This window comes from Ziziphus jujuba, chromosome 8 (genome assembly GCF_031755915.1).
Source record: "Ziziphus jujuba cultivar Dongzao chromosome 8, ASM3175591v1".
NCBI lineage: Eukaryota > Viridiplantae > Streptophyta > Magnoliopsida > Rosales > Rhamnaceae > Ziziphus > Ziziphus jujuba.
The window spans coordinates 21,173,435-21,198,196 of NC_083386.1; the positions used below are offsets into that span (position 1 = coordinate 21,173,435).

A 24,762-nucleotide genomic window follows, 5' to 3' on the forward strand; every position below is an offset into this window, starting at 1 on the left:
TATTTTTATTGTCAAATTAGTGTTAATGGTTAAATAAAATTGGTTCCATTGGCATTACCCCTTACATATATAGTCACAAGATTGAAGGTCCTTCTTTCTGGTTAGAATTATTAAAACAAACAGTGTCAGTGTGTTCGACAACTGGTCATTCAAAAGATTTAATTAAACATTTGAGTAAATTTTTAGAAATGGTTTATTTATTTACTTTTCATGTATCTATACTTAATGCAACTTATGAATTACAAACTTTAAAAAAAAGAAAAAAAAATACATGCATTACATTTTATTTTATAGTGATTTTATGTTTTAAATCCTTAAAAAAAAAAAAAAAGGAAAAAGGGCTAGCCTAGGCCCCTAGCCAAATGGAAAACCATCACATTGAAACTATTCATCTCGTTATGACAAAATAAAATGACAAAGAAACAGAGGTCAAAAACGGAAATGTAGCTAAGAAAATATAGGGGAGCTTAAAAGGGTCGGGTTTGCCTTGATATTTGTTTTTATTTCTTTTTATATTTATCACATTTTTTAATAACAAATCCAAAAAAATAGGTTACACAAACAGAAACCCCAACACATTGAAAATATTCAACCAATTAAGACAGAAAAAGAAAAAAAAAAAAAAAGGAAAAAAACCAAAGGAAGAGGGTCCAGCAAAAAAACAAAAAGAAAAACAGCCAAAAGATCTACTAGACATACAGAAATATAGCTAAGAAAACATAGGAGGAGACAGGGTCGGGTTGGACCCGGGTCAGTGTAACCCGGTGTCTATAAAAATCCAAAGCAAAGCAAGCGCTTGAAATGCACTAAGGCACATTCTAACACGTATTACTTGGCCAAGGGATTTTTTTTTTTTTTTTTTTGGGTTTTTCGGGTTGTTTTTTACAATTCTGCGCTCGAAGTGCCTTTGCCTTGGATTAGATCTCTCTCTATCTCTGTCTCTCTCTCTCTCTCTACTTTACAGTATTTTCGCTGGAAATTCCCATTTCTTTTCTGCTTCTAAATCTCGGAACCCTCACCCTTTGTTTTCTCTCTGTTTTTTCTTCTCTTTTTCTCTCCGTAGATCTCCTTCTTCTTCCTCAAGCACTTGAGGAGGTTCTGAAGGGATTCGTTCGCTGTGATTCAGATCTTGCGGCGTGAGGGTTTCCAAGAAAAATAACAGTCTCTAGTCCTTTCGCTGTTGACTCTCAATTTTCACGGCTCGATCGCATCGGTCTAGATCCTAGTCTTCGATCTCAGCAACTATGGCGGCGGCTAACGCTCCGATCGCCATGAAGGAGGCCTTAACGGTGAGTACTCTCTCACTTTCCTTGTCCTTTCTTTACTATCTAGGTATAGCTTAGCTCAATTTTGGTGGTATAGTTCTGGTCCGTGCTTAAGTGCTTTGGTTCTTGATAATTATATAGGTTAATTACTTAGCTACTTTGTTTTTGCTTTGTTCGATTTATCGTTTCCAGTTCTTATGTTGAATTTTTTGGATATTGAGGTTCAACCAGATCTGATAGTGTATAATACTTTGGGGTATTTTTTCAGATCTGTGGAGTAAAATCCACTTTTTTCCACTATCAATTGCGAATTACGCTGAAAATGTTCTTGTATCGGTTGGAATAGTTTTTTAGTTAGCTTCTGATGTGTTTTTAGTCCAAAATAAGATGTTGAGTGATTTTTTTCCGTGTGATCTGCTGATTGCAGCTTCCAAGCGTTGGGATTAATCAACAATTCATCACCTTTACTCATGTCACTATGGAATCCGATAAGTTCATATGCGTTCGGGAAACGGCACCACAAAATAGTGTCGTTATTATCGATATGAATCTGCCCAATCAACCTTTGAGGAGGCCCATTACTGCAGACTCAGCGCTGATGAATCCAAATTCTAAAATTCTTGCATTGAAAGGTTGGTTATGATTGTTTAGTTGCAAATGCAGAATTAGCATGTTTATATTACATTTCCTTTCTTATTAATATGCTTCCTTTTTTATTCGCTGTGTGTGTTCTTATGCCATGTTAGCAGAATCTTTGAATTACCGCTATACATGTCATATATACATAGTGAGTGTATATATTATTGCAGCCTGAGTCATTTAGCTTTGTCTCGATTCTTGAAGATATATTTGTTTACTGATTCTTTCAGTAATGGAAACTTTATTAAACTATAGTATTTATTATTATATTGAGAAGACTGATCAGTGTAACCATGCCTTTGCACAGTTGGTTTGATTAATATTCTAACAGGTTTAATTGAACCTTAGGATGCCGAGACTTGATTTGACTGTGCCACTTAATCGATCTAAGCTGGGGATCCAATTCTATTTTCTATTCTGGTCTTGATGTTTTAGTAGTAGACCTGCCGTGAATGATTTTAGTTAGCCAACATGATTATATTTTTCGTCTGTCTCTTATTTTATTTTATTTATTTTTTATTTTTTATGGTGGATTCATCAAGCAACTTGACATCTGTTGTCTTTCCATGTTTTGCAGTAGGTATTATTTTATTCTCTCAATGAATATTGTTAAAAGGAATAGACTAGTTCTATCTAGATCCTTATTTACATGCTAATTGATATGCTGCTCTGTAGCTTGGGTATAGGGATTCCTAGATAAATATTTTATATTGTTACTTCATAGATTCTTAGGCTAACTTACTGCTTTTTATTGTAGCTCAAGCCCAGGGGACAACTCAGGATCACCTACAAATATTTAACATTGAGATGAAAGCCAAATTGAAATCACATCTAATGTCTGAACAGGTGAGAACTTTTTTCCTCTTGATATTCTCTGAATTATTTTGTTGGTACACTCAGTTTTTCATGCTATTGGAGTCTTGTCATTTTACTTACTCCATGATCTATGTGTAGGTTGTCTTTTGGAAGTGGATTTCCCCTAAAATGTTAGGCATAGTAACTCAGTCAGCCGTATATCATTGGTCAATTGAAGGTAAGACAATTTTTTTTTTTTTTTTTTTTAACCTGATCCAGGTCATGCTGTCCTATTTCTTTAGTTGTTAATTCTTCTTTTCATGGAAATATTTACATTTATAATATTATTGCTTGTTTTATATTGTTGTTGCTAGTATGAACCTTACTTCATTTTCTTTGTAGGTGAATCTGAACCTGTAAAGATGTTTGAAAGAACTGCTAATCTGGCAAACAACCAGATAATAAACTATCGGTGTGATCCTACTGAAAAGTGGTTGGTTTTGATTGGAATTGCCCCTGGTGCACCTGAGGTATGTTCTCATTTCTATCAAGTCTGTACCTTATGCTTTTACTTAGATGGTCTGAGGTGCGATGGCATGGTGCCTTGCTTATCTGAGGAAAAAATTCCCCCCTTTGAAATTCTTACTTTATATTTATTTATATGGTAATAGTGCAAGTACATTGTTAGAGTAAATGTGCCTTCTCACAATCACAAGTTGGTTGTTTTAGATACCCCCTACGGTTATCTAGCTTAATTTTCCCCTATGAAGTGCTGCTTTTGGGTCATGTGTTTTATGCTGTTATCATGTACTGATGTGGTTCATTTAAAATTCATACAAATAATATTCATTGCTCAAACTCCTTAATAGACCCTTCAATTTGACATTCGTTTTAGTTTTTTTTTTTTTTTTTGGTGACTTTAATATGTATGGTGTTGCTACATGCATGATCTGTATGCTGTGGAAAAGATTGGCTTTGGTATTGCTTTTAATTTCTTTCCTGTTTTGTTTTTAGAGGCCACAATTGGTCAAAGGGAATATGCAACTCTTCTCTGTGGATCAGCAGCGTAGTCAAGCTCTGGAAGCTCATGCTGCAGCATTTGCCCAATTTAAAGTGCGCAATTTTATGTTTCTCAGTTTCCTGTTTCTCTTTTTATTGGGGGGAAAAAGTCTCCTGTTTTTCTTACTCTCTTACACACACATGGACATGTGGATATTAAACATTAGTGCCTATTTTGTGTTTGACTTGATTGTTGCTTAATTTTGTTTGGAGCAGGTTCAAGGGAATGACCATCCTTCTACTCTTATTTCGTTTGCAACTAAGACCCTCAATGCTGGGCAGATTACATCAAAGTTACATGTTATTGAGCTTGGAGCCCAGCAAGGTTAATATGCAATTATCTAAGTCCTCTCTCTCTCTCTCTCTCTCTCTCTCTCTCTCTCTCTCTTCTTCCTATACTACTATAATCCTAAATGGCTCTCATGAAGAGGATGAGGAATCCTCAAATACGATAGAATGGCCAGTCAATATAAATTCGATCACATTTTTCATACTCGAAAAGATTGTGACATCCTTAAAACTCTTTAATTAGATGCCTATTAAGAAGTCTGAAGCTTGATATAATCCCATAAAGCCTTCACAACTTTGCTCTTGTTTCCATTTCTTTATGACTGAATTGTCCGAAACAAAGCCAATATTTACACCTCCAATTCATACTGTTGTGATTTAGCCAACTAAAACTACTGTATTTTGGGAGAAGTTAGAAGTAGGCTGAAATTTTTGTTGTGGTTGTGATGTTGTATATTCTCTGGGGATCTGTGTTTCAGACTGATACAGAAGTCTCATCGGTTGGTTCTGAATTTTAACAAATTTTTTTCTCTCGAATACAATTTTTTTTTTTTTCAATCTAATCTCTTTTTTTTTTCCCCCCCTTATGAATAATAATTAATCTGTTTCAACTTTGCAAATTTATTGGCAGGGAAACCTTCGTTTACAAAGAAGCAAGCTGATCTTTTCTTTCCTCCTGATTTTGCTGATGATTTTCCAGTTGCAATGCAGGTATGGATAACTAATTTTGTGTTTGTCCTGCTAACCTGCGGAGTAGATGGTTGATGATGAATTTCTAAATTGCAGATATCCCACAAGTACAGCTTGATTTATGTAATTACCAAGCTTGGATTATTGTTCGTTTATGATCTGGAGACGGCTGCTGCAGTTTACAGAAATAGAATTAGTCCAGACCCCATTTTTTTGACTGCTGAGGCTTCATCAGTAGGAGGCTTTTATGCGATTAATAGGCGGGGTCAGGTGTTGTTGGCTACTGTTAATGAACAAACGCTTGTGCCTTTTGTCAGTGGCCAGGTACACTCCACTAAATTGCCTTTCTCCCCCCCCCCCCCCCCCCCCCCCCCCCGCCCCCATGATTTTAAAATTTGTTATTTGCTTATTGCAAATATTTTCCATCACGTTGCAGTTAAATAATTTGGAGCTTGCCGTGAATCTGGCAAAAAGGGGAAACCTTCCTGGTGCTGAGAATCTGGTAAGCAATTTTTTTTTTTTATTTTTTCAAGTGTATATCATTCTTGAGGTTAAGATTAAACTGAGATGATTTTGCTTCAGCTTTTGTGTTTACTGTTAAATAGTGATGGACTTAGTCTCCTCTGTTCAATTGCAAAACAACTCTGTTAGTTTGTTGGTTGTGATTTGGCTGTCTTTAGTCTTTTTGCTTTGGTTAAAAATTGCAATCTTCTTTAGGTCAAAACTTAGAAGATTTTAGGAAAGCATTTATGACTAGCAGGAACACAATGCAAGAAGCAAGACTCAAAAGGAATGTGGATATGTAGTTAACAATCTATGATAGCCTCTTTTTTGTTACTCTATGGATGTGGAGGGAAGATTATATGTCATATATTTTTTATATTTATCCTAAATCTGGAAGATGTCGTATCTATTTGGGATCAGCAGAGCCAATAGGATGAATCAAAACAGTTCTGAGCTTACCTGATTGATAGGCCTTTATACTATGCTCATCACTTAGATCTGCTCTGGAAAGCCATATAAGAATGAGCTAATTTTCTGTGAAAATAGGAAATTAATAAATTCAAAGGGATCAGATTAGATTTGTACTGGAGTGATCTCTATCCCCCCTCTCCCGTTCTCGTCATTTTTGTCTGTCTTATAGAATCTATTTTGATTCTGCTTTCTGATTTAGTTGTTGACACAATCGAAAATAGTAGTTCCTTGTTCCAAGATCCTTTATCTTTGCCTTAAATCATTGGGTTTGGACATTAGTTAGGTGATTTTGAAGCGCTTCAAGCTGGCAGCAATGGCAGCAACATACCCTTCTTTTATGTTTTTTACCCAATCAAAGAACCATATGAGTGATTCCTGTGTAGTAAACTTTCGATTTGATAGAAAAAGTTTCACCAATTCCAAAACTTGAATTGGTTAGAAAATTGTGGATGGACACCATGGGTGCTGAAATGCAGCCTGTTCAATTGCAAGAAAAACTTACTGTGCTTATGATGCTTGCTATAATTCTTTATTGCATCTTAATTTGAACATGGGAGAGAAGTCTTTTGATACTGTTATTGAAGCATAGCTGATTTTGTTTTTACAATTTTTGGTTGGTATTGGCGCCATCTATAACTTTTCTATTTAAAAAGGTTTTCAATTTGATAGATATTATATATTTCGATTTGCTGTTGTTGTACTAAAAAGTTACTGATGTATTATCTTAATGTTTCAGGTCGTTCAGCGCTTCCAAGAGCTGTTTGCCCAAACAAAATATAAAGAAGCTGCTGAGCTTGCTGCTGAGTCTCCTCAAGGCATCCTCCGTACACCTGATACAGTTGCCAAATTTCAGGTTTTTACCTTTGCTATATGTCTTTCTTATAGTTAAATTATTTATCAGTTGAAATCAATTGTGCATGATTTATATGATGTGTACTTTTAAATAGCTTCTGGTATAAGACATGCTTTTAGTACTGTTGACCATTTACCAAACAAACAATAGGCTAATGTGCTTTTGGCACCTTTTTTCTCAATGGGATGTTGCTGCGAATGGCTATATCTGATTTGGACAGACAGTTGTTTTACATTCTATTTTAGAGGGCAGTTGGACAATATAAAATGTTTCTCTTTGAGGATTAGTGAGATATCTATAAAATGTATTAAATGTTCCTTGAATGGCTCTATTTGAGATGAAAACTATTGGGAATCTTGAGTATGAGTTGGCAAACTGCAAATTCTTGGCCTTATTGAATAGAGACCCATTCTTTTTTTTCCCGCCTTGGCTTATTTTTCTTTTTTGATACGTTAAAACATTTGAAATTGACGTTCATTGTTTTTGTGGTTTCTGTCTGATTGTTCAGAGTGTTCCTGTCCAAGCTGGGCAAACACCACCACTATTGCAGTATTTTGGGACACTGTTGACAAGAGGAAAGCTCAATGGTTTTGAGTCATTGGAATTGTCACGTCTTGTTGTCAACCAGAACAAGAAGAATTTGTTGGAAAATTGGTTAGCAGAAGACAAACTGGAATGCAGTGAGGATCTAGGAGATCTTGTGAAGGTGTATTTAGGATTTTGAAATGAAATTATTCCTGATATTGTCATAAACTCCATCGAGCCTTTTAAATGTTTAATGATCAATTTTTGATATTGTAATATTTTTTGTTGTAGACTGTGGATAATGACATGGCTTTGAAAATATATATCAAAGCTAGAGCAACACCAAAAGTTGTTGCAGCTTTTGCTGAGCGAAGAGAGTTTGACAAAATTCTGATATACTCAAAGCAGGTAATAGATATGTTTATATCATTATTAATGAATTCTAAAGCTTATTTGATATAGTATTTCAAGCATTAGTTATGTGGTTGGGACTGAACCAGTGAGTCTATTGACTCCTTTTCTGCTATAGGTTGGGTACACACCAGACTATCTGTTCCTTTTGCAAACAATTCTACGGACTGATCCTCAGGTACACAGAGAATATCATGCAAGAATATTTAGTTTTTGAAGGTTGAAAGCATAATCAAATTATACAAGAGAAGAAAAAGAAAATTTTGTCCAAAGAAAGTATCATGTCAAGTTTATTTCCTTTATATGTTTTATAATCCTTCTCTCATCAACTAGTTCCTGTGGGTGGACCATTTCCTTTTAGATTATAACTGAATAGTTATTATGTGGTTTGTACTGTAGGGTGCTGTTAATTTTGCATTAATGATGTCACAAATGGAGGGAGGTTGTCCAGTTGATTACAACACCATCACAGACCTCTTTCTCCAGGTTTGTTGGTTCTCATTGTGATGAAAGACGTTATATTGATAGACAATAATATATTAATTTCAGTCTTTGGTTTTTTTTTTCTGGCTATTCCAGAGGAACTTGATCCGTGAGGCGACAGCCTTTTTGTTGGATGTTTTGAAGCCAAATCTGCCAGAACATGCTTTCCTGCAAACAAAGGTTCCCAATCTTCTTTAAGGCTACAAATTCTCTTTGTATGTTAATGCTGTTTGCAGCTCCATAACACTTTCTTACATCTGCACAGGTTCTTGAAATCAATTTAGTAACTTTTCCAAATGTAGCTGATGCCATCTTAGCTAATGGAATGTTCAGCCATTATGATCGTCCTCGAATTGCCCAACTTTGTGAAAAAGCTGGCCTCTACGTCCGAGCTCTGCAAGTATATCTTCTACTCATATTTCATTTTCCTTTTATTTTCTAACTTTTAATAAAGGAAAAACGTCTCAATTTATTTATTTTACCTTGGTGCAGCATTACACAGAGTTGCCAGATATCAAGCGTGTTATTGTAAATACACATGCAATTGAGCCACAGGTAGATACATGCTTATTTTTATATCTTTACTATAGATTTTTATGAACTTTTGCTAACTGGATGGTTTTTACAGTCACTTGTAGAATTTTTTGGTACTCTGTCAAAGGAATGGGCACTGGAGTGTATGAAGGACCTTCTCTTAGTCAATTTAAGAGGCAACCTTCAGATAATTGTGCAGGTACTTTTTTTTGTCTTGTAAACGGTAATAAATTTGTGGGCTTTTACTGGAAGCTTACTAATACTTGTTTGTGCAGGTTGCCAAGGAATACTGTGAGCAGTTGGGTGTTGATGCATGTGTAAAGCTTTTTGAGCAGTTTAAGTCATATGAAGGGCTGTACTTTTTCCTGGGATCATATTTGAGTTCAAGGTAATCTGTTCATTCAAGAGAGTTTTTCTTGTTTCTTTGTTTTGAGGTATTTTCCAGGCTGTTTTTACATTTATAATATGGAACAGTGAGGATCCTGATATCCACTTCAAGTACATTGAGGCAGCTGCTAGAACTGGACAAATCAAGGAGGTTGAACGGGTTACTAGGGAATCAAATTTCTATGACCCTGAGAAAACAAAGAACTTCTTAATGGAAGCGAAGCTCCCTGATGCAAGGCCACTGATTAATGTTTGTGATCGTTTCGGATTTGTTCCAGATCTCACACACTACTTGTACACAAGCAACATGCTTCGCTATATTGAAGGTTATGTTCAAAAGGTATATTTATGCCACATTCAAATCGCAACAGATATATTTATTTTTTAAATGATTCATATTGTCAAGTTTACCCATTCTGAAAAAATTCGAAACAATACAAGTGGTAATTCATTGTATGGTGATGAGAAATATTATGCTTTTTCTCGTAGGTGAACCCTGGAAATGCTCCTTTAGTTGTTGGGCAGCTGCTAGATGATGAGTGTCCTGAAGATTTCATTAAAGGTTTGATTCTTTCAGTCCGGTCATTGCTTCCGGTGGAGCCACTTGTGGATGAATGTGAGAAAAGGTAGTGCCTCTGTCCACCATCCTGGTTCCTTTTCACATTATGTTAAAATGATTTTCTCATGTTTCTTTATGGTGTTTTAGGAATCGGCTTCGTTTACTGACTCAGTTCTTGGAGCATCTCGTGAGTGAGGGAAGCCAAGATGTACATGTTCACAATGCTTTGGGTAAAATCATCATCGATAGCAACAACAATCCAGAGCATTTCCTTACCACCAACCCATACTACGATTCTCGTGTTGTGGGAAAATATTGTGAGAAACGTGATCCTACACTTGCTGTCGTTGCTTACCGTCGAGGACAGTGTGATGATGAACTTATTAATGTCACAAATAAGAATTCTCTCTTCAAATTGCAAGCAAGGTTGGTGGATATGATACTATTCATTTCTTTTTAATATTCATTGTATTATTTTATGCTATGAGGAGGTTCATTGACTTGTTTCTTGCTCGCAGGTATGTGGTTGAAAGGATGGATGGTGATCTGTGGGAGAAGGTTCTTAATCCTGATAATGAGTATAGGAGACAGCTTATTGATCAAGTTGTGTCTACTGCTTTGCCCGAAAGCAAGAGCCCAGAACAAGTTTCTGCAGCTGTTAAGGCTTTCATGACAGCTGATTTGCCCCATGAATTGATTGAGCTTCTTGAGAAGATTGTGCTTCAAAACTCTGCATTCAGTGGAAACTTTAATCTGCAAAACTTGCTTATATTGACAGCCATTAAGGCAGATCCATCTAGAGTTATGGACTATATTAATAGGTTAGATAACTTTGATGGACCTGCTGTTGGTGAAGTAGCTGTAGAAGCCCAATTATATGAGGAAGCTTTTGCAATTTTCAAGAAGTTTAACTTGAATGTCCAAGCTGTCAATGTTTTATTGGACAACATCAGAAGCATTGAAAGAGCTGTGGAGTTTGCATTCCGTGTAGAAGAAGAAGCTGTTTGGAGCCAGGTGGCCAAGGCTCAACTTCGAGAAGGACTAGTGAGCGATGCAATTGAGTCATTTATCCGTGCAGAAGATGCCACTCAATTCCTGGATGTTATTAGTGCTGCTGAGAATGCAAATGTCTACCATGACTTGGTGAAGTATCTTCTAATGGTCAGGCAGAAGGCAAAAGAGCCAAAGGTGGACAGTGAGCTCATTTATGCCTATGCAAAGATTGATAGGCTGGCCGACATTGAAGAATTTATTCTTATGCCAAATGTGGCTAATCTCCAAAATGTTGGCGATCGCTTGTATGATGAAGCCCTATACGAGGCTGCAAAAATAATATTTGCTTTTATATCTAACTGGGCCAAGTTGGCTGTAACTCTTGTGAAGTTGAAACAATTCCAAGGTGCTGTTGATGCAGCAAGGAAAGCCAACAGTGCAAAGACATGGAAGGAAGTTTGCTTTGCTTGTGTTGATGCCGAGGAGTTCCGCTTAGCTCAGATATGTGGCCTCAACATTATTGTTCAGGTAAACATTTTCCATGCCTTTGCCTCAACTTTAGATGTCTACTTACATAAAACTTTAGTTGCATGTTGCCCTACATGGTATACCAAGGGAAAATTGTGTCAATTTTTTCTTTCATGATGAGTTTTGGGACCTCACAAGCTTCCACGCTTTAGATGCATTGTTACATAATCAGTTTATTGCTTTGTCTAAAATTTGCAAATTTGTTTGTACAATTTCAGCATTACAGTGTGTTGATGATTTTTGTAGGTTGATGACTTGGAAGAGGTTAGTGAATATTACCAGAATAGAGGATGCTTCAACGAGCTAATATCCCTCATGGAGAGCGGTCTAGGATTAGAACGTGCACACATGGGTATCTTCACAGAGTTGGGGGTTTTGTATGCTAGATATCGCCCTGAGAAGCTTATGGAGCACATCAAATTGTTCTCAACTCGTCTTAATATTCCAAAGCTTATACGTGCATGTGACGAACAACAGCACTGGAAGGAACTTACCTACTTGTATATCCAGTATGATGAGTTTGACAATGCTGCAACTACTATCATGAACCATTCTCCCGAAGCATGGGATCACATGCAATTCAAAGATGTGGCTGTCAAAGTTGCTAATGTGGAGCTGTATTACAAGGCTGTCCACTTCTATCTGCAAGAACATCCTGATCTTATTAATGATCTTCTCAATGTTCTTGCACTTCGTGTAGACCATGCTCGTGTTGTTGATATAATGCGGAAGGTAATCAATCATTCATGCATATTTATTGGAAATGTATGACATCTGTTGCAGCTCATACTGATGTTTTTGTTTATCCATTTAAAATTATTAGGCCGGTCATCTGCGTCTCGTGAAGCCATATATGGTTGCAGTTCAGAGTAACAATGTGTCTGCTGTGAATGAGGCTTTGAACGAGATATATGTGGAAGAGGAGGACTATGACAGATTGCGTGAATCAATTGATCTTCATGATAACTTTGATCAAATAGGCCTTGCACAGAAGGTGAGATGCAATTACTGTACTTGTTATTCTATTTAATGACTCATTACACAAATCTCATGGTTTTTGTGTCTGATCAGATTGAGAAGCATGAGCTTCTGGAAATGAGACGTGTTGCTGCTTACATTTATAAAAAGGCTGGCAGATGGAAGCAGTCTATTGCATTATCGAAGAAGGATAATCTTTACAAAGATGCCATGGAGACAGCTTCACAATCTGGTGACCGCGAACTTGCAGAGGAGCTGCTTGTTTATTTCATTGAGAAGGTAAGCACTTTAAATAAGAATAGATTATTTTTTCTGGCTCAAGCATATTCTTTCTAAGACTGATTATTACTTTTGCTTAAGATGGCTGCTTGAGGTGAAAATCTTCATAGAGAAAGCATGTTAACTTTGGGGATGTTTCCTCAAGTTCAAATGTTAATATATAATGTATTTATAGGTCATAAAATCTGTTGTGAACTATTTCAAGAGGGGGAGGGGAAGAAAAAAAAAAAGAAAAACTGTTGTGGACTAAACAGATTGCAACTTGAAAGGCCCAAGTATAGGTCATTTTATATGAGTATAGGTCATTTTTTTAGAAATGAGTATCGTGTTTTACTTTAATATATTTTTGTTTCTAATCGGGGTTTGAGTTAATTCTTTTTGTTTTTCACTTGGATTTAAGTATTTTTTGCATGGACTTGATAACAGTACCGCACTTTTTTTATTGCTTTTGTAGGTTTACAGTTTTGCTTATATTAAAAACTGATATTTATTTCTTGTTACAGGGAAAGAAGGAGTGCTTTGCATCATGTCTCTTTGTTTGTTATGATTTGATTCGGCCTGATGTAGCCCTTGAGCTTGCCTGGATAAACAATATGATCGACTTTGCTTTTCCATATCTGCTGCAGGTATTCTTTTAATAATTATTTTTTTGTATAATATGTTGTTTGTACTGCTTCTGAGGTTGATTTCACAATAAACTTTGGAGATTGATTTTGTGAACTGAAAGCTATGAAATAAAATGCACTAGCTTATCTTCTATGGATTTAGGGTTAATGAAAAAATCTTGGCTATCCTCCTTTAGACGTTACACAATTGTCTAACCTTATTTTCTTTTCTGCAGTTCATTCGTGAATATACAGGCAAAGTTGATGAACTTGTTAAGGACAAAATTGAGGCTCTTAATGAGGTTAAGGCCAAGGAGAAGGAAGAGAAAGATGTTATTGCACAACAGGTACTTCCTCGTTGAAGCTTTTTGTTCTCCTGTTGCCTTGATGAAAATTTGGGGCTCCTGGGATGTGTACAATGATTTTCCCATCTTTATGTTTGATTGAAATTGGTGGTCGGACACTAGTTGTGTCAATCTCCTCTGTCTTCTAGTCTGTTTTTTTTCCGGTTAGTGTGTGCTGATTAATATTATGTAATTTGCAGAACATGTATGCACAGTTGTTGCCTCTTGCTTTGCCTGCCCCGCCAATGCCGGGTATGGGAGGTGGATCCATGGGAGGAAGTTTTGCTCCACCGCCCCCTATGGGTGGAATGGGGATGCCACCAATGCCGCCTTTCGGCATGCCACCAATGGGCAGTAGCTACTGAGATGTTGCAGAATTCTTCATATGGAAAACGCAAATCAAATTCTTGTGTTCTAGTCGGCAGCGAAACCTTGGGAGATACAAACATCTCATTTAGCGTAGCGGAATTTGAAGGGAGGCTTTTGCATCGATCTTTTCCTTTTCTATTTTTTAATGTTTTTAATGGGTTGAAAAGATGTATCAGAAATAATTTTTCTGTCATAGGGGTGTGGATATGTTCTGTAATATTCTTTTGGTAGGAGAGGCATTTTTTTGGCTGCTAGTGAGAGCAAGCTTGGAGTTTTCTCCACTGTACTATTTTCTCCATTTTCCTGAAGTTGCGGAGTATAAATAGGGAACACTAGATACTCGTCATATTTCCCTTTTTCTTTTTCTTTTATTTTAATTGTTCTTATAATATACAAACTACTCGATTGCTTGCCTTTGGTTTGCTTACTTCGAGTTATTCTATTTATCTGTATTTTTCAGCTTGAATTTTTCGCCTGGAGAGTTGCGTTTTTTGTTTCTTTGTATTTTTTTTTCGGTGATATATTTTTATTGGGTTTAGTTTTTGTGAATGGAGCACGGCCCGTAGGTGCTCTCTACTGGTGGTTCCGCGTGACGCATGAACACTAGGGAAGAGTCTTGTGAATGATTCTTTGATTATGACCTACTGGTTTTAAGCTCAGTTTGAGATTTTTAATGAATCCCATATTGTTATCATTTTTAGGTTTAAACTTAATGATCATAGAAATCGAAGATTTCAATGACTAATTAAAAATGTTGTAATTTGGACTTGCGTTTTCTTTGTTTAATATGGTTAAGAAAATTTAGCAAGAGTTTGTGAACGTGAAAGGGTTTGTTACGATTTCACCATAGATGAGAAAATTTTAAAAACAACTTTTGATGCGGTCATTAGTTACAAGTTGACATGTCATTATCTTGTAAAGTTATATATGGTAAAAAGAAGAAGAAAAAAAAAATGATCATATAAAAAATGATATTGCAAAAAAAAAAAAAAAAAAAAAAATGCTAAAGGCAAATTTTGATGGAAGAGTTTGACCGTGAACTTCAAGAAGGTTATATATATATATGTATATATGTATGTATGGATGTATGTATGAGAATTTTATTGGGAATTCTTAAAAATCAAAGATTCCTTTTAAAAGGCTTATTATTTTTAACATATAGTGTAAAAGAATCTTTATTTGTTATTTTATTTTATTTTTTATATAGCTAAATCTGCATGGGCAAGTTTGATTTGGAAAATATATGCAAAAATATAATAACTATTCTATAATGTTTTTATTTTTTATTTTTTGATAGGTTTAAATAAATTTATATGTAAGGTTTAAAATTTTGATATCCGTAGAAATATTGAGAATTCAAAATATAAATTTTTTTATGAAAATATAAATATCGAATATCGATAAAAACTCACAAATAATGATAAAATTTGATTTTAAAAATAAATTTTTTTATTAAAATTTAGGATAAGATTATTTAATTGATCAATTATCAAATTGACTATAAAAATTGATAAAATATTAAATAAATATTATACTTTTTTAATCAATTTATTTATAGTATGCGATAATAATTATAAATGAACTACTATTAATAAAAATATGCAAAAAATTATATATTTATCAAAATTATTTATTAATTAAAATAAAAGAATTATAATAATTACGTTATATTTCATAAATATTATCTTAATATTATATAGATTTCTAAAATTGTTGAAAATTATTGATCTCTTTTTGATTCTTATGTTGAAATGTAAAATATAAAATATAATTGTTAAAAAATATATTTCTTTAATAATTTTTCATATAATTGGTAATATACTAAAGGGGATATATTCAATTTAAAATTTAATGTATTTAAAATGAGTTATAAATTTTAAAAAATTTGATGGATGATTATGGAATTCTACAGATTCCACAAAAATTTTATAAGAATCCAACAAAATCTTTGGGTTTAAAACTTAATTTTATATTGATAATTTTCTTCACAATTTCACTATTAAAATCCTTTCAAATCCATTAAAATCTACAATTTTTCAAAGTCTTTTAAAATTAATAATTTTTTGAATACTATCAGATTTTAAAAGAATTCTACAAAATCCTAATTGAATACGTATAGATTTTAATAAATTTTTATAAAATCCATTAAAATTTGAATTAAATATCATTACACTTGTATGGACTGCTTTAAAATCTAAATCGAATACTTCTAAATATTTAAAAACTTTTAAAATCCTTCAAATTTTAAATTGAATACACCCCATGAGTATAAGGATATTTTATTAAATGCGATTTTCCTTTATGTTTAGTATAATATATTTCATCATTTTTTATTTTTATTTGCTTAATACTATTACCTTAAATATTATCAACTTCAATTCTATATAATATTGTATTTTTATATAGTTAATTATTAACTTGTAATTATGAGATTATAAAAAATCCATTTCATATAAAATGTTATAGCAATGTATATATACTTTATCAATGAATAAAACATATCAAGATTATTTAATTAACTCTATTTTACTTATATCATTAAATATTTAAAATACAATTAAATGTTAAAAAAACTATTATTAAAGTTAATTTGATAAAAAAATTTATAGATATTTTTAAAATTTTTAATAAAATTTTGAAAATTTAAATGAAAATTTTTGAAATTCTAATGAAAATTATAATTCTTTTTAACTAAACTGTTAAATATTTGATGTGTATATTTTGATTGAAATTAAAAAAAAAAATTGGACAAAATTTTAGAAATTTCAATAGTATTATAATAATTTTATCTCGTTTAATTTGAAATTTAAATTTTCTTCTAACTCCTAAAAAATAAAATGAAATTTCAATAAAAATTTTAATTTTTAAAATCTCTATATGCCTATCTTTTTATTTTATTTGTCAATTAAATTAATCCTTGTAGTTACTTATAAAAATTCTACCAATTTTCATTTAAAATTTAAACTTCCTTCCAACTTCTTAAAAAAATAAAATTTCAAAAAAAAAATTTAATTTTTAAAATCTTTATATGCCTATCCTTTTATTTTATTTGCCAATTGAATTAACTTGAATTAATCTTTTTTTGTTTTTTTTTTTTTGATAAATCCAATTGAATTAATCCTTGTGGGTACTGGGTATCAATTTTTGTTATTTTATTTTATTATTATTTTTGTTTGCCTTTTTTTATTTTTTTATTTATTTTTTTTGGTTATTAGGTGGATACGTATAGAAATTATCCAATAAGCATATGATGTAAAAGTATTTTAATCCTCGCACAGTTAAATGGTGTTCCAGGAAAGTGAAAAAAAAAAAAAAAAAAAAAAAAAAGAAAGTTCAAAAGGTCCATGGCAATGCACAGAGCAAAACTGCAAAACTCCTATTTTGCCATCTGCGCCTATCCATGGTCTCTGTATAATTGTATCCTTCACCTCTTCCCGTCTGATTCGTGAATTATTTATCGAATCCAGAATTTCCCAAAGCTTGACGTTTTGATGGGTAATGGGTTTATCATTTGGGCTCTGGTTGCTGCGCTCTCTGCCTTCACTCTGAGATTTGCTTTGCAAATATTGAATTCTCGAAGAAGCAGAAAACGTGCCGTGGGTTTCTTCCACCCTTACACCAACGATGGTGGTGGTGGAGAGAGGGTTCTATGGTGCGCCGTCAAAGCCATCCAGGAAGAGAGCCCTGACCTTGACTGCTTCATCTACACCGGCGATCACGATGCTTCGCCACAGAGCTTAATGGTTCGAGCCGTAGATCGGTTTGGGGTCAAGCTGCTTCACCCACCTAAGGTTTATACTCTTCCTGGGTATCTCTTTCAGTAAAGATTTTAGCTTCTGTTGATTTTGTTTCTGTACTGGGTTTAAGTTTAATTTTTCTATGATTATGTTTTTAGCTGGATTTAATTTTGTGCTTCCATGAAGTTTCTGATTTCGTTATAGATTTATAGTTTTTACAAGTTTCTGGCTGCTTTTTTTTTTTTTTTTTTGGGCAATAATAAGTTTCTAGCTGAATGTAAATTAAAAGATTGGAAACTCTTATTGTACCAAAATTAGATTTTGCAATGTTTTTATTTATTTTGATATTTGAATGTTCAGGTGGTGCACCTATATAAAAGAAAATGGATTGGAGACTCTTATTGTACCAAAATTAGATTTTCCAATGTGTTTGTTTATTTTGATATTTGGATGCTCAGGTGGTGCACCTATATAAGAGAAAATGGATTGAAGAAACCACTTACCCTCGCTTTACAATGATTGGGCAAAGCCTTGGTTCTGTTTATCTCTCATGGGAAGCTTTGTGCTACCTTACCCCTCAATATTATTTGGATACTAGTGGACATGCTTTTACATACCCACTTGCCCGGATATTTGGATGCAAAGTTATCTGCTATACACATTATCCTACTATCAGTTTGGACATGTTATCTAGGGTTCGTGATCGGAGTTCCATGTATAACAATGATGCCCTCATTGCTCGGAGGTTAGTTTTATAGTTGTTAGTTCTTGACTCTGCCTGCTTTGTGACTGTTGCTCAACGCTTAGAAGATAGTAATGATTTTCAGAACATTAAAATACAGTGATTGAGAGAGCATTTAAGTTGTGTGAAAGATGAGATATGGGGGTGGTGGTTTGGAATTTATTATTCCCCGTTTTCTTATGTGCTTTATGTATTATTGATCAGGAATGATTAGTTTGAGCAAGGATCCTACTGGCCAATAACTAAATGAATTTTAATATTTTTAGATTATCACATTTATGAGATATTTCAGTTGGTGTTTTCCCATCAAGTATCAATTGTATAGCTGTGCCTCTTCTTCCTATGTGTACTTTCCTCTTCAAACTACAAGCAACGTGCTTATCAGCATTGATGATTATGAACTTAAAAGAGTATAGGAACCTTATGGCCTATCTCAATCTTATTGATTTACTGTTACTCTTCTTTGCTGTTACTGATGGCTCATGAAATGTCTTTTGAATTCTTTCAATGATTCAACCTGTGGATTTGTAGTGGCATTGGATGAGTTTAATCACCTGGTTTTTGTTAATTTAAAACCTGACAAATTCTTCTTTTGTGGCAGCATTTGGCTATCGCGGTTCAAAATTATTTATTACAATTTATTTAGCCGGATATATGGATTCGTAGGATCTTGTGCTCATCTTGCTATGGTCAACTCGTCATGGACTCAGACTCACATTGAGAAGCTTTGGAAGATTCCACATCGTACTAAGCGAGTCTATCCTCCATGTGATACTTCTGGCCTTCAGGTTTGTAATCTTATGTATTTGCTATTTATCTATGGACCTTGTTGTGTTTGTGCCTGTGTTATGCAGGTTTTTGTAGCAAGACTTGCATTTTGGTTTTTTGAACTCTGGCATATATAAATTCTCATTTATCTTAATTTACTGGAAAATTGAAAAGAAAAGAAGCAGTCTATCTATTCTTGCATGGTGTTTTCCTCTGCAGACAAAGATCTGTACTGCCACATGCTAGATGCTCTCAGCATTTAGTTTGGATTCTTGAATTATCTCATATTATGCTTTTTATTTTGATCATATTCATTAGGAAAAAAGAGAGGGGGTTCTTGATCTTCTATGATGTGATTTTGGTGGAAATTACCTGTCGGTTTTAACTAGTTGCTGATGAAACAGGTGCTTCCTTTAGAAAGGCCAACTGAAACTCCAAAAATTATATCTGTTGCTCAATTTCGTCCAGAGAAGGTGGGCATACAAATCTTATGATGGCAAGGTACTGAAATTTCCAGGCTCATTTCTGGGGCCTTATTAGATAGCCAGTTCTTTGTAACTTGATTATCTCTCTCAGGCACATACTCTACAACTTGAAGCCTTTTCAGTTGCCATTGGAAAATTAGATCCATACTTGCCAAGACCCAAGCTCCAGTTTGTGGGTAGTTGTCGAAATAAATCAGATGAGGAAAGACTACAGAATTTAAAGAATAAAGCAGTTGAACTGAAAATAGATGCAGATGTGGAATTTCATAAGAATATCGCATACAGGTCTGTGCCAGTGTCTCATATTCTGGATTATATTTTTACTCTGGTAATTAAATGGTGCAGATATAGAAGTACAGCCTCTATTTCTGTCTGTCTTTGTCTGTCTTAGAGTGACCAAGGCATGAGAATATCTCTGATCGGGAGGCATACATTTGAAATGCAAAGTCATATTAATCTATAAGAAGATAGTTGGTGCTAACACAGATGGCTCAAGCCTCAAACACAAATTATTACTATTTGTAGGATGACTTCAATGAACTATGTAGACCAAAATAAAAGCTTAACCAACTCAGTGTCCATATTATATCTCTGAAGGAGGTGACAAACGAACCTAATCAGAGTGTTGAGTTATGTCACTTCTAGAATGGCTGTATTTTTTGCTTAACTACTTCTTTATCAGCTTTCATCCTCATAGTTTGACGGCTCCAGACTGGATTTGTGGTTGTTCTCTAAACCCCAGCTAATCATGAAATCTACAGGGATTTAGTGGAACTTTTAGGAGATGCCTTTGCAGGAATCCATTCTATGGTTGATGAACACTTTGGCATTAGTGTTGTAGAGTATATGGCTGCAGGCGCTATCCCAATTGGTGGGCATCTTGAGTATTGCCTTATTTAGACCAAGAACCTTCTTATTTTCTTCTTTTTTAAGATTTTTATATGGTTTTTGTTTCTTGCTGTTTCTTCTTTGTTCAGCACATAATTCTGCTGGGCCAAAGATGGACATAGTGTTAGAAGAAGATGGACAGCAGACTGGATTTCTAGCCCGTAGTTTGGATGAATATGCTGATGCCATCCTGAATGTCATGCAAATGCCAGAAACTGAGAGGCTGAAAATGGCTATGGCAGCCAGGAAACGTGCTCGTAGATTTTCGGAGCAAAGATTTTATGAAGATTTCAAAGCTGCTATCCGACCAATTCTAACCCACAAGTCCAAATGATACTCTCAACAAATACAACATACTTCATGATGACTTAGCTGTAGATTTTTTTATTTTTTCCTTTTTACTTTTGGGTTTTGTATTTGACCAGTGTTGTTAAAAACAGATTAATTATAGTTGAAGATATGTCCTGGACCAGTGGACCTAACTTTAAAAACTACTACACATTTTTTTTTTTTTTTCGTGGTGGTACTGAACCATTTTTAAGCAACCTTAAGTTTCTGTTGTTGTTTCAGCAAAAAATAAATAAATAAATAAATAAATTTAATAATAATAATAATAATAATTCTGTTGTTGATTTAAATTTAGCTTTTCAATATGCTTTATTATTTTTTTTTAAAAAAAGTTAATATCATGATTATATATAAATTTGATAATGTGTTTGACATGTTAAAATTAGTTTCCTTCGCCCGCCGCCCCCCCTTAATGATAAAATGTCTTTGGTAGTTTTAAAAAAGAAAGAACATTAAGAAAGATTTTTAGTTTTGTATTTGTATATTTGTGGATGAATATGTTTTAATTATTGGAAGCTCTGTGTTCATATATTGACATCCTATATTATTTGGTAAATAAATTTGGTGGTATTATTGTAATGTGACACTTTAATTTTGAAAAAATTATAGATGATTGAGAAGAATCCAGATGTATATTTTTATGGATTTCAGTTCCTTTTATTCATTTATTTTTTTCAGAAATTTACAATCAAAATGTTTAAGTTTTATTTTTATTTTCATTTTTGCTTTGGATTCATAAAATCTTTCTTTTATACGAAGTTATTTCATCATTTTAACCAAGTCTTTTCACGATAATTATTATTTTGTTGAAGCATTGAACATAAATAAAACTTAATATCCAGTGTTCTTAAAGGCATGGCTAAGCTCCTCTTTGGTGCACTTAGGCTCTAAGCTTGAAGAAAACTCATCGTCTTGGTAAGCTTAGGGCTCTTGGCTTGAAAAAACAAGTCCCGTTTTGGGCTAAGTGTCACGTCCCGCGCAAAAGGAGTAAAACCCTTGAGGTTTAACCGGAAGACTCTACACTCTCCATGAAGATACAAGAGGAACCCGGAAGATTCTAGAAGATTCAAGAGCAACCTAGACTTATGTATATTGGAATCTCTCTAGAATACTCCATGTAAATATCTTGTACATAACCCTAGAATAATCTAGAACCCAAACTAGATAGGTGACATGTGTACATATCTAGAACTTTCCTACATGCCAAGCCCTCTATATAAAGGGGTTGGTCTCTCATTTGTAACACATCCAAGAATCCAAGCATATCCAAGCACATCAAGTATTCTAGCAATACAAGTATTCTCCACATTCTCTCAAACTCTCCTACTTCCTACTCTCTCATTCTTAGCTTCCGCATCTTCATAGCTTGTGAGCAAGGCTTACTTAGCAAGGGAGGTGCTAAGTGCCGCACGGGAGTGTTGGAAAAGCTAGGCCCGTGACAGTTGGTATCAGAGCCAATTGCTGCTCAAGCATATCGTTGGTGTAACGTGGAAGTAGGCAAGATGGCTAGCTCGGATGTTACCATCAATGTGGAGGGAGCTACCGAAGTGCGAGGTCGTGAAGAGCAACGCAACCCCAATGCGGGGAAGCAGAGGCATAAGTCCAAGTCCAAGGATGTGATGATGGGCGTAGAGTTACGCTTGGAGGAGCATGCATCCCGAGTACAGGAACGGTTTGAGGCGCTGGAGGGTCGCCTAGATGGGCTAGAGTCGGAGGACATTGCCATCAATCAAGCCGTGAGGGGGTTACTCAATGGGCTGGATGACGCCTTAAGGAGGGAGCTCCGTGCGACACGCGACCAATGCATGGGGGAGGTAGCAGACCTTCGTGGGATGTTGGAGAGGGAATTGGATGCCATCCGCACCCAAATGGAGGATATGCGGGGTGATTGGGCTCTTTGCAAGAGGGCGGTGGCGTCGGGGACGACCACCATACGCGAGGGGCCACGTATCGATGTGCCAAAGCCCAAGTCCTACTCCGGGGCAAGGAATGCGAGGGAGCTCGAGAATTTCCTTTGGGGCTTGGAGCAATACTTTGAAGCAATGGGCATTGTGGACGATGCTTCAAAGATTAGGACCGCCACTCTCTACCTTAACGACACGGCAATGTTGTGGTGGAGAAGGAGGCATAACGACATCGAGCGAGGTACGTGCACTTTTCATACTTTTGATGACTTTAAAAAGGATCTCAAAAGGCAATTCTATCCGGAGAATGCCGAAGATGAGGCAAGGAGTCGCCTTCGACGACTCAAGCAAGTAGGCCATATCCGGGAATACATCAAGGAGTTCACCAACTTGGTGTTGGAGATCCCGGACCTATCGGATAAAGACTCCCTTTTCTACTTCATGGATGGACTACAACCTTGGGTCAAGACGGAGTTGAAGAGGCGTGGCGTACAAGATTTGGCTAGTGCCATTGCGTATGCCGAAGGCTTCATCGACTACTCCAACCAAAGAGACTCTCCAAGGCCAAAGGAATGGAAAGACAACCATGGAAAAGGTGGGGGAGAGCCTAGTAGATCCAAAGAGGATGAAAGGGAAGAAAGTGCACATAAGCCAAAAGGCTCGAAATGGAAGCCGCCTAGAGAAGGTAAGGATGCTTCCAAACCCAAAAACTCTTGTTTCTTATGTGATGGACCGCATTGGGTTAGGGATTGTCCGAAGAGGAAGGCTTTGAATGCCATGACAACCCAATACGAGGAGAAGCAAGAGGAAGGAGCTAGTATAGGTTCCTTACAACTGTTGAATGCTATCAAGGCTGCTCCGAAGGAGACAAAGAAGAGTGGCCTAATGTTCGTAGAGGCAAAACTCAATGGAGTGCCCACCAAGGCGTTGGTGGACACGGGTGCCTCACATAACTTCCTATCGGCGGAGGAGGCACAAAGGCTTGGGATTAAGGCAACTCAAGAAAGGGGCTTCGTCAAGACTGTAAATTCTGACGCGAAGCCGCTCCAAGGAGTTGCTCGAGGTGTGAAAACCACCATCGGCGATTGGGAGGGCCAATTGAATCTAACGGTTGTGTCCATGGATGACTACAAGGTTGTCCTTGGTATGGACTTCTTTAACCAAGTAAAGGCTTTCCCACTCCCATTTGCTAACAAGTTATGCATCATGGATGGGGGAACGACGTGCATGGTGCCTACGGAACAAGCTAGCAAGCGGGAGACCAAGGTTTTGTCGGCACTGCAAGTTGAGATGGAGGAGCAAATCAACTTGGTTGCTGCCCAAAAGCCTAGTGAGGATGTCCCAAGCCATGCCAAGACACCTCCTAAGGTACAAGATGTGCCAAAGGAGTTGCACCAAGGGAGCTTGCGTGCATTGGCCTCAAGTTGTGGAGACAACGAGAGGAAACGTGTGGAGGCTAAGGGAGGGACCTTAGTCAAACCACTGTCTCAACTGCACAAGGTGCATGAGGGGGTGATAGAACCCCATAGGAGGTCGCCTCCCATTGTAGGGAAAGGGGGCAAGGGAGCCCCAAATGAAGGTGAGTCAAGAAAGGCACCCGTGGTGACAACGACTTCACCCGACAAGAATGTGGAGGTCACTCCTGCGGATCGAGTCGTTCATCGTAGAGGCGTGCCTAATTACACCAAATACTTGGTGAAGGAGAAGAACCTGCTGAATGGTGAAATAAGTGGGGAGCACGAAGATACGCAACGGCAACTCAAAGATCACATTCGGCGGGCAAGGAAGAAGGCGCGACGAGGGCGTCGCGAGTTTAGGTGGGGGAGAGTGTCACGTCCCGCGCAAAAGGAGTAAAACCCTTGAGGTTTAACCGGAAGACTCTACACTCTCCATGAAGATACAAGAGGAACCCGGAAGATTCTAGAAGATTCAAGAGCAACCTAGACTTATGTAGATTGGAATCTCTCTAGAATACTCCATGTAAATATCTTGTACATAACCCTAGAATAATCTAGAACCCAAACTAGATAGGTGACATGTGTACATATCTAGAACTTTCCTACATGCCAAGCCCTCTATATAAAGGGGTTGGTCTCTCATTTGTAACACATCCAAGAATCCAAGCATATCCAAGCACATCAAGTATTCTAGCAATACAAGTATTCTCCACATTCTCTCAAACTCTCCTACTTCCTACTCTCTCATTCTTAGCTTCCGCATCTTCATAGCTTGTGAGCAAGGCTTACTTAGCAAGGGAGGTGCTAAGTGCCGCACGGGAGTGTTGGAAAAGCTAGGCCCGTGACATAAGGCTTAGAAAGAGACTGTCAATGT

General features: G+C 35.9%; 2 protein-coding genes across 2 annotated transcripts; both read left to right on the forward strand.

Annotated features, from left to right (window-relative positions):
• Positions 1–843: 843 nt before the first annotated feature.
• LOC107413874 (clathrin heavy chain 1) lies at positions 844–13,973 on the forward strand. The gene is made up of 30 exons (XM_048470547.2): positions 844–1,289; positions 1,693–1,897; positions 2,662–2,750; positions 2,859–2,937; positions 3,102–3,229; positions 3,714–3,812; positions 3,975–4,083; positions 4,678–4,757; positions 4,833–5,060; positions 5,173–5,238; positions 6,448–6,564; positions 7,073–7,270; positions 7,381–7,497; positions 7,619–7,678; positions 7,900–7,986; positions 8,080–8,163; positions 8,249–8,383; positions 8,476–8,538; positions 8,612–8,716; positions 8,793–8,905; positions 8,992–9,244; positions 9,394–9,530; positions 9,611–9,889; positions 9,982–10,984; positions 11,231–11,716; positions 11,808–11,978; positions 12,056–12,241; positions 12,745–12,867; positions 13,083–13,193; positions 13,391–13,973. The coding sequence occupies exons 1-30, from the start codon at positions 1,245–1,247 to the stop codon at positions 13,553–13,555; spliced, it is 5,121 nt and encodes a 1,706-aa protein (XP_048326504.2). The 5' UTR covers positions 844–1,244; the 3' UTR covers positions 13,556–13,973.
• Positions 13,974–16,876: 2,903 nt separating this feature from the next.
• Positions 16,877–20,817, forward strand: LOC107404558 (GDP-Man:Man(3)GlcNAc(2)-PP-Dol alpha-1,2-mannosyltransferase). The gene is made up of 7 exons (XM_016011517.4): positions 16,877–17,350; positions 17,755–18,041; positions 18,640–18,826; positions 19,211–19,279; positions 19,383–19,576; positions 20,053–20,162; positions 20,269–20,817. Exons 1-7 carry the CDS (start codon positions 17,051–17,053, stop codon positions 20,511–20,513), a joined length of 1,392 nt encoding a protein of 463 aa, XP_015867003.2. The 5' UTR covers positions 16,877–17,050; the 3' UTR covers positions 20,514–20,817.
• Positions 20,818–24,762: the final 3,945 nt, after the last annotated feature.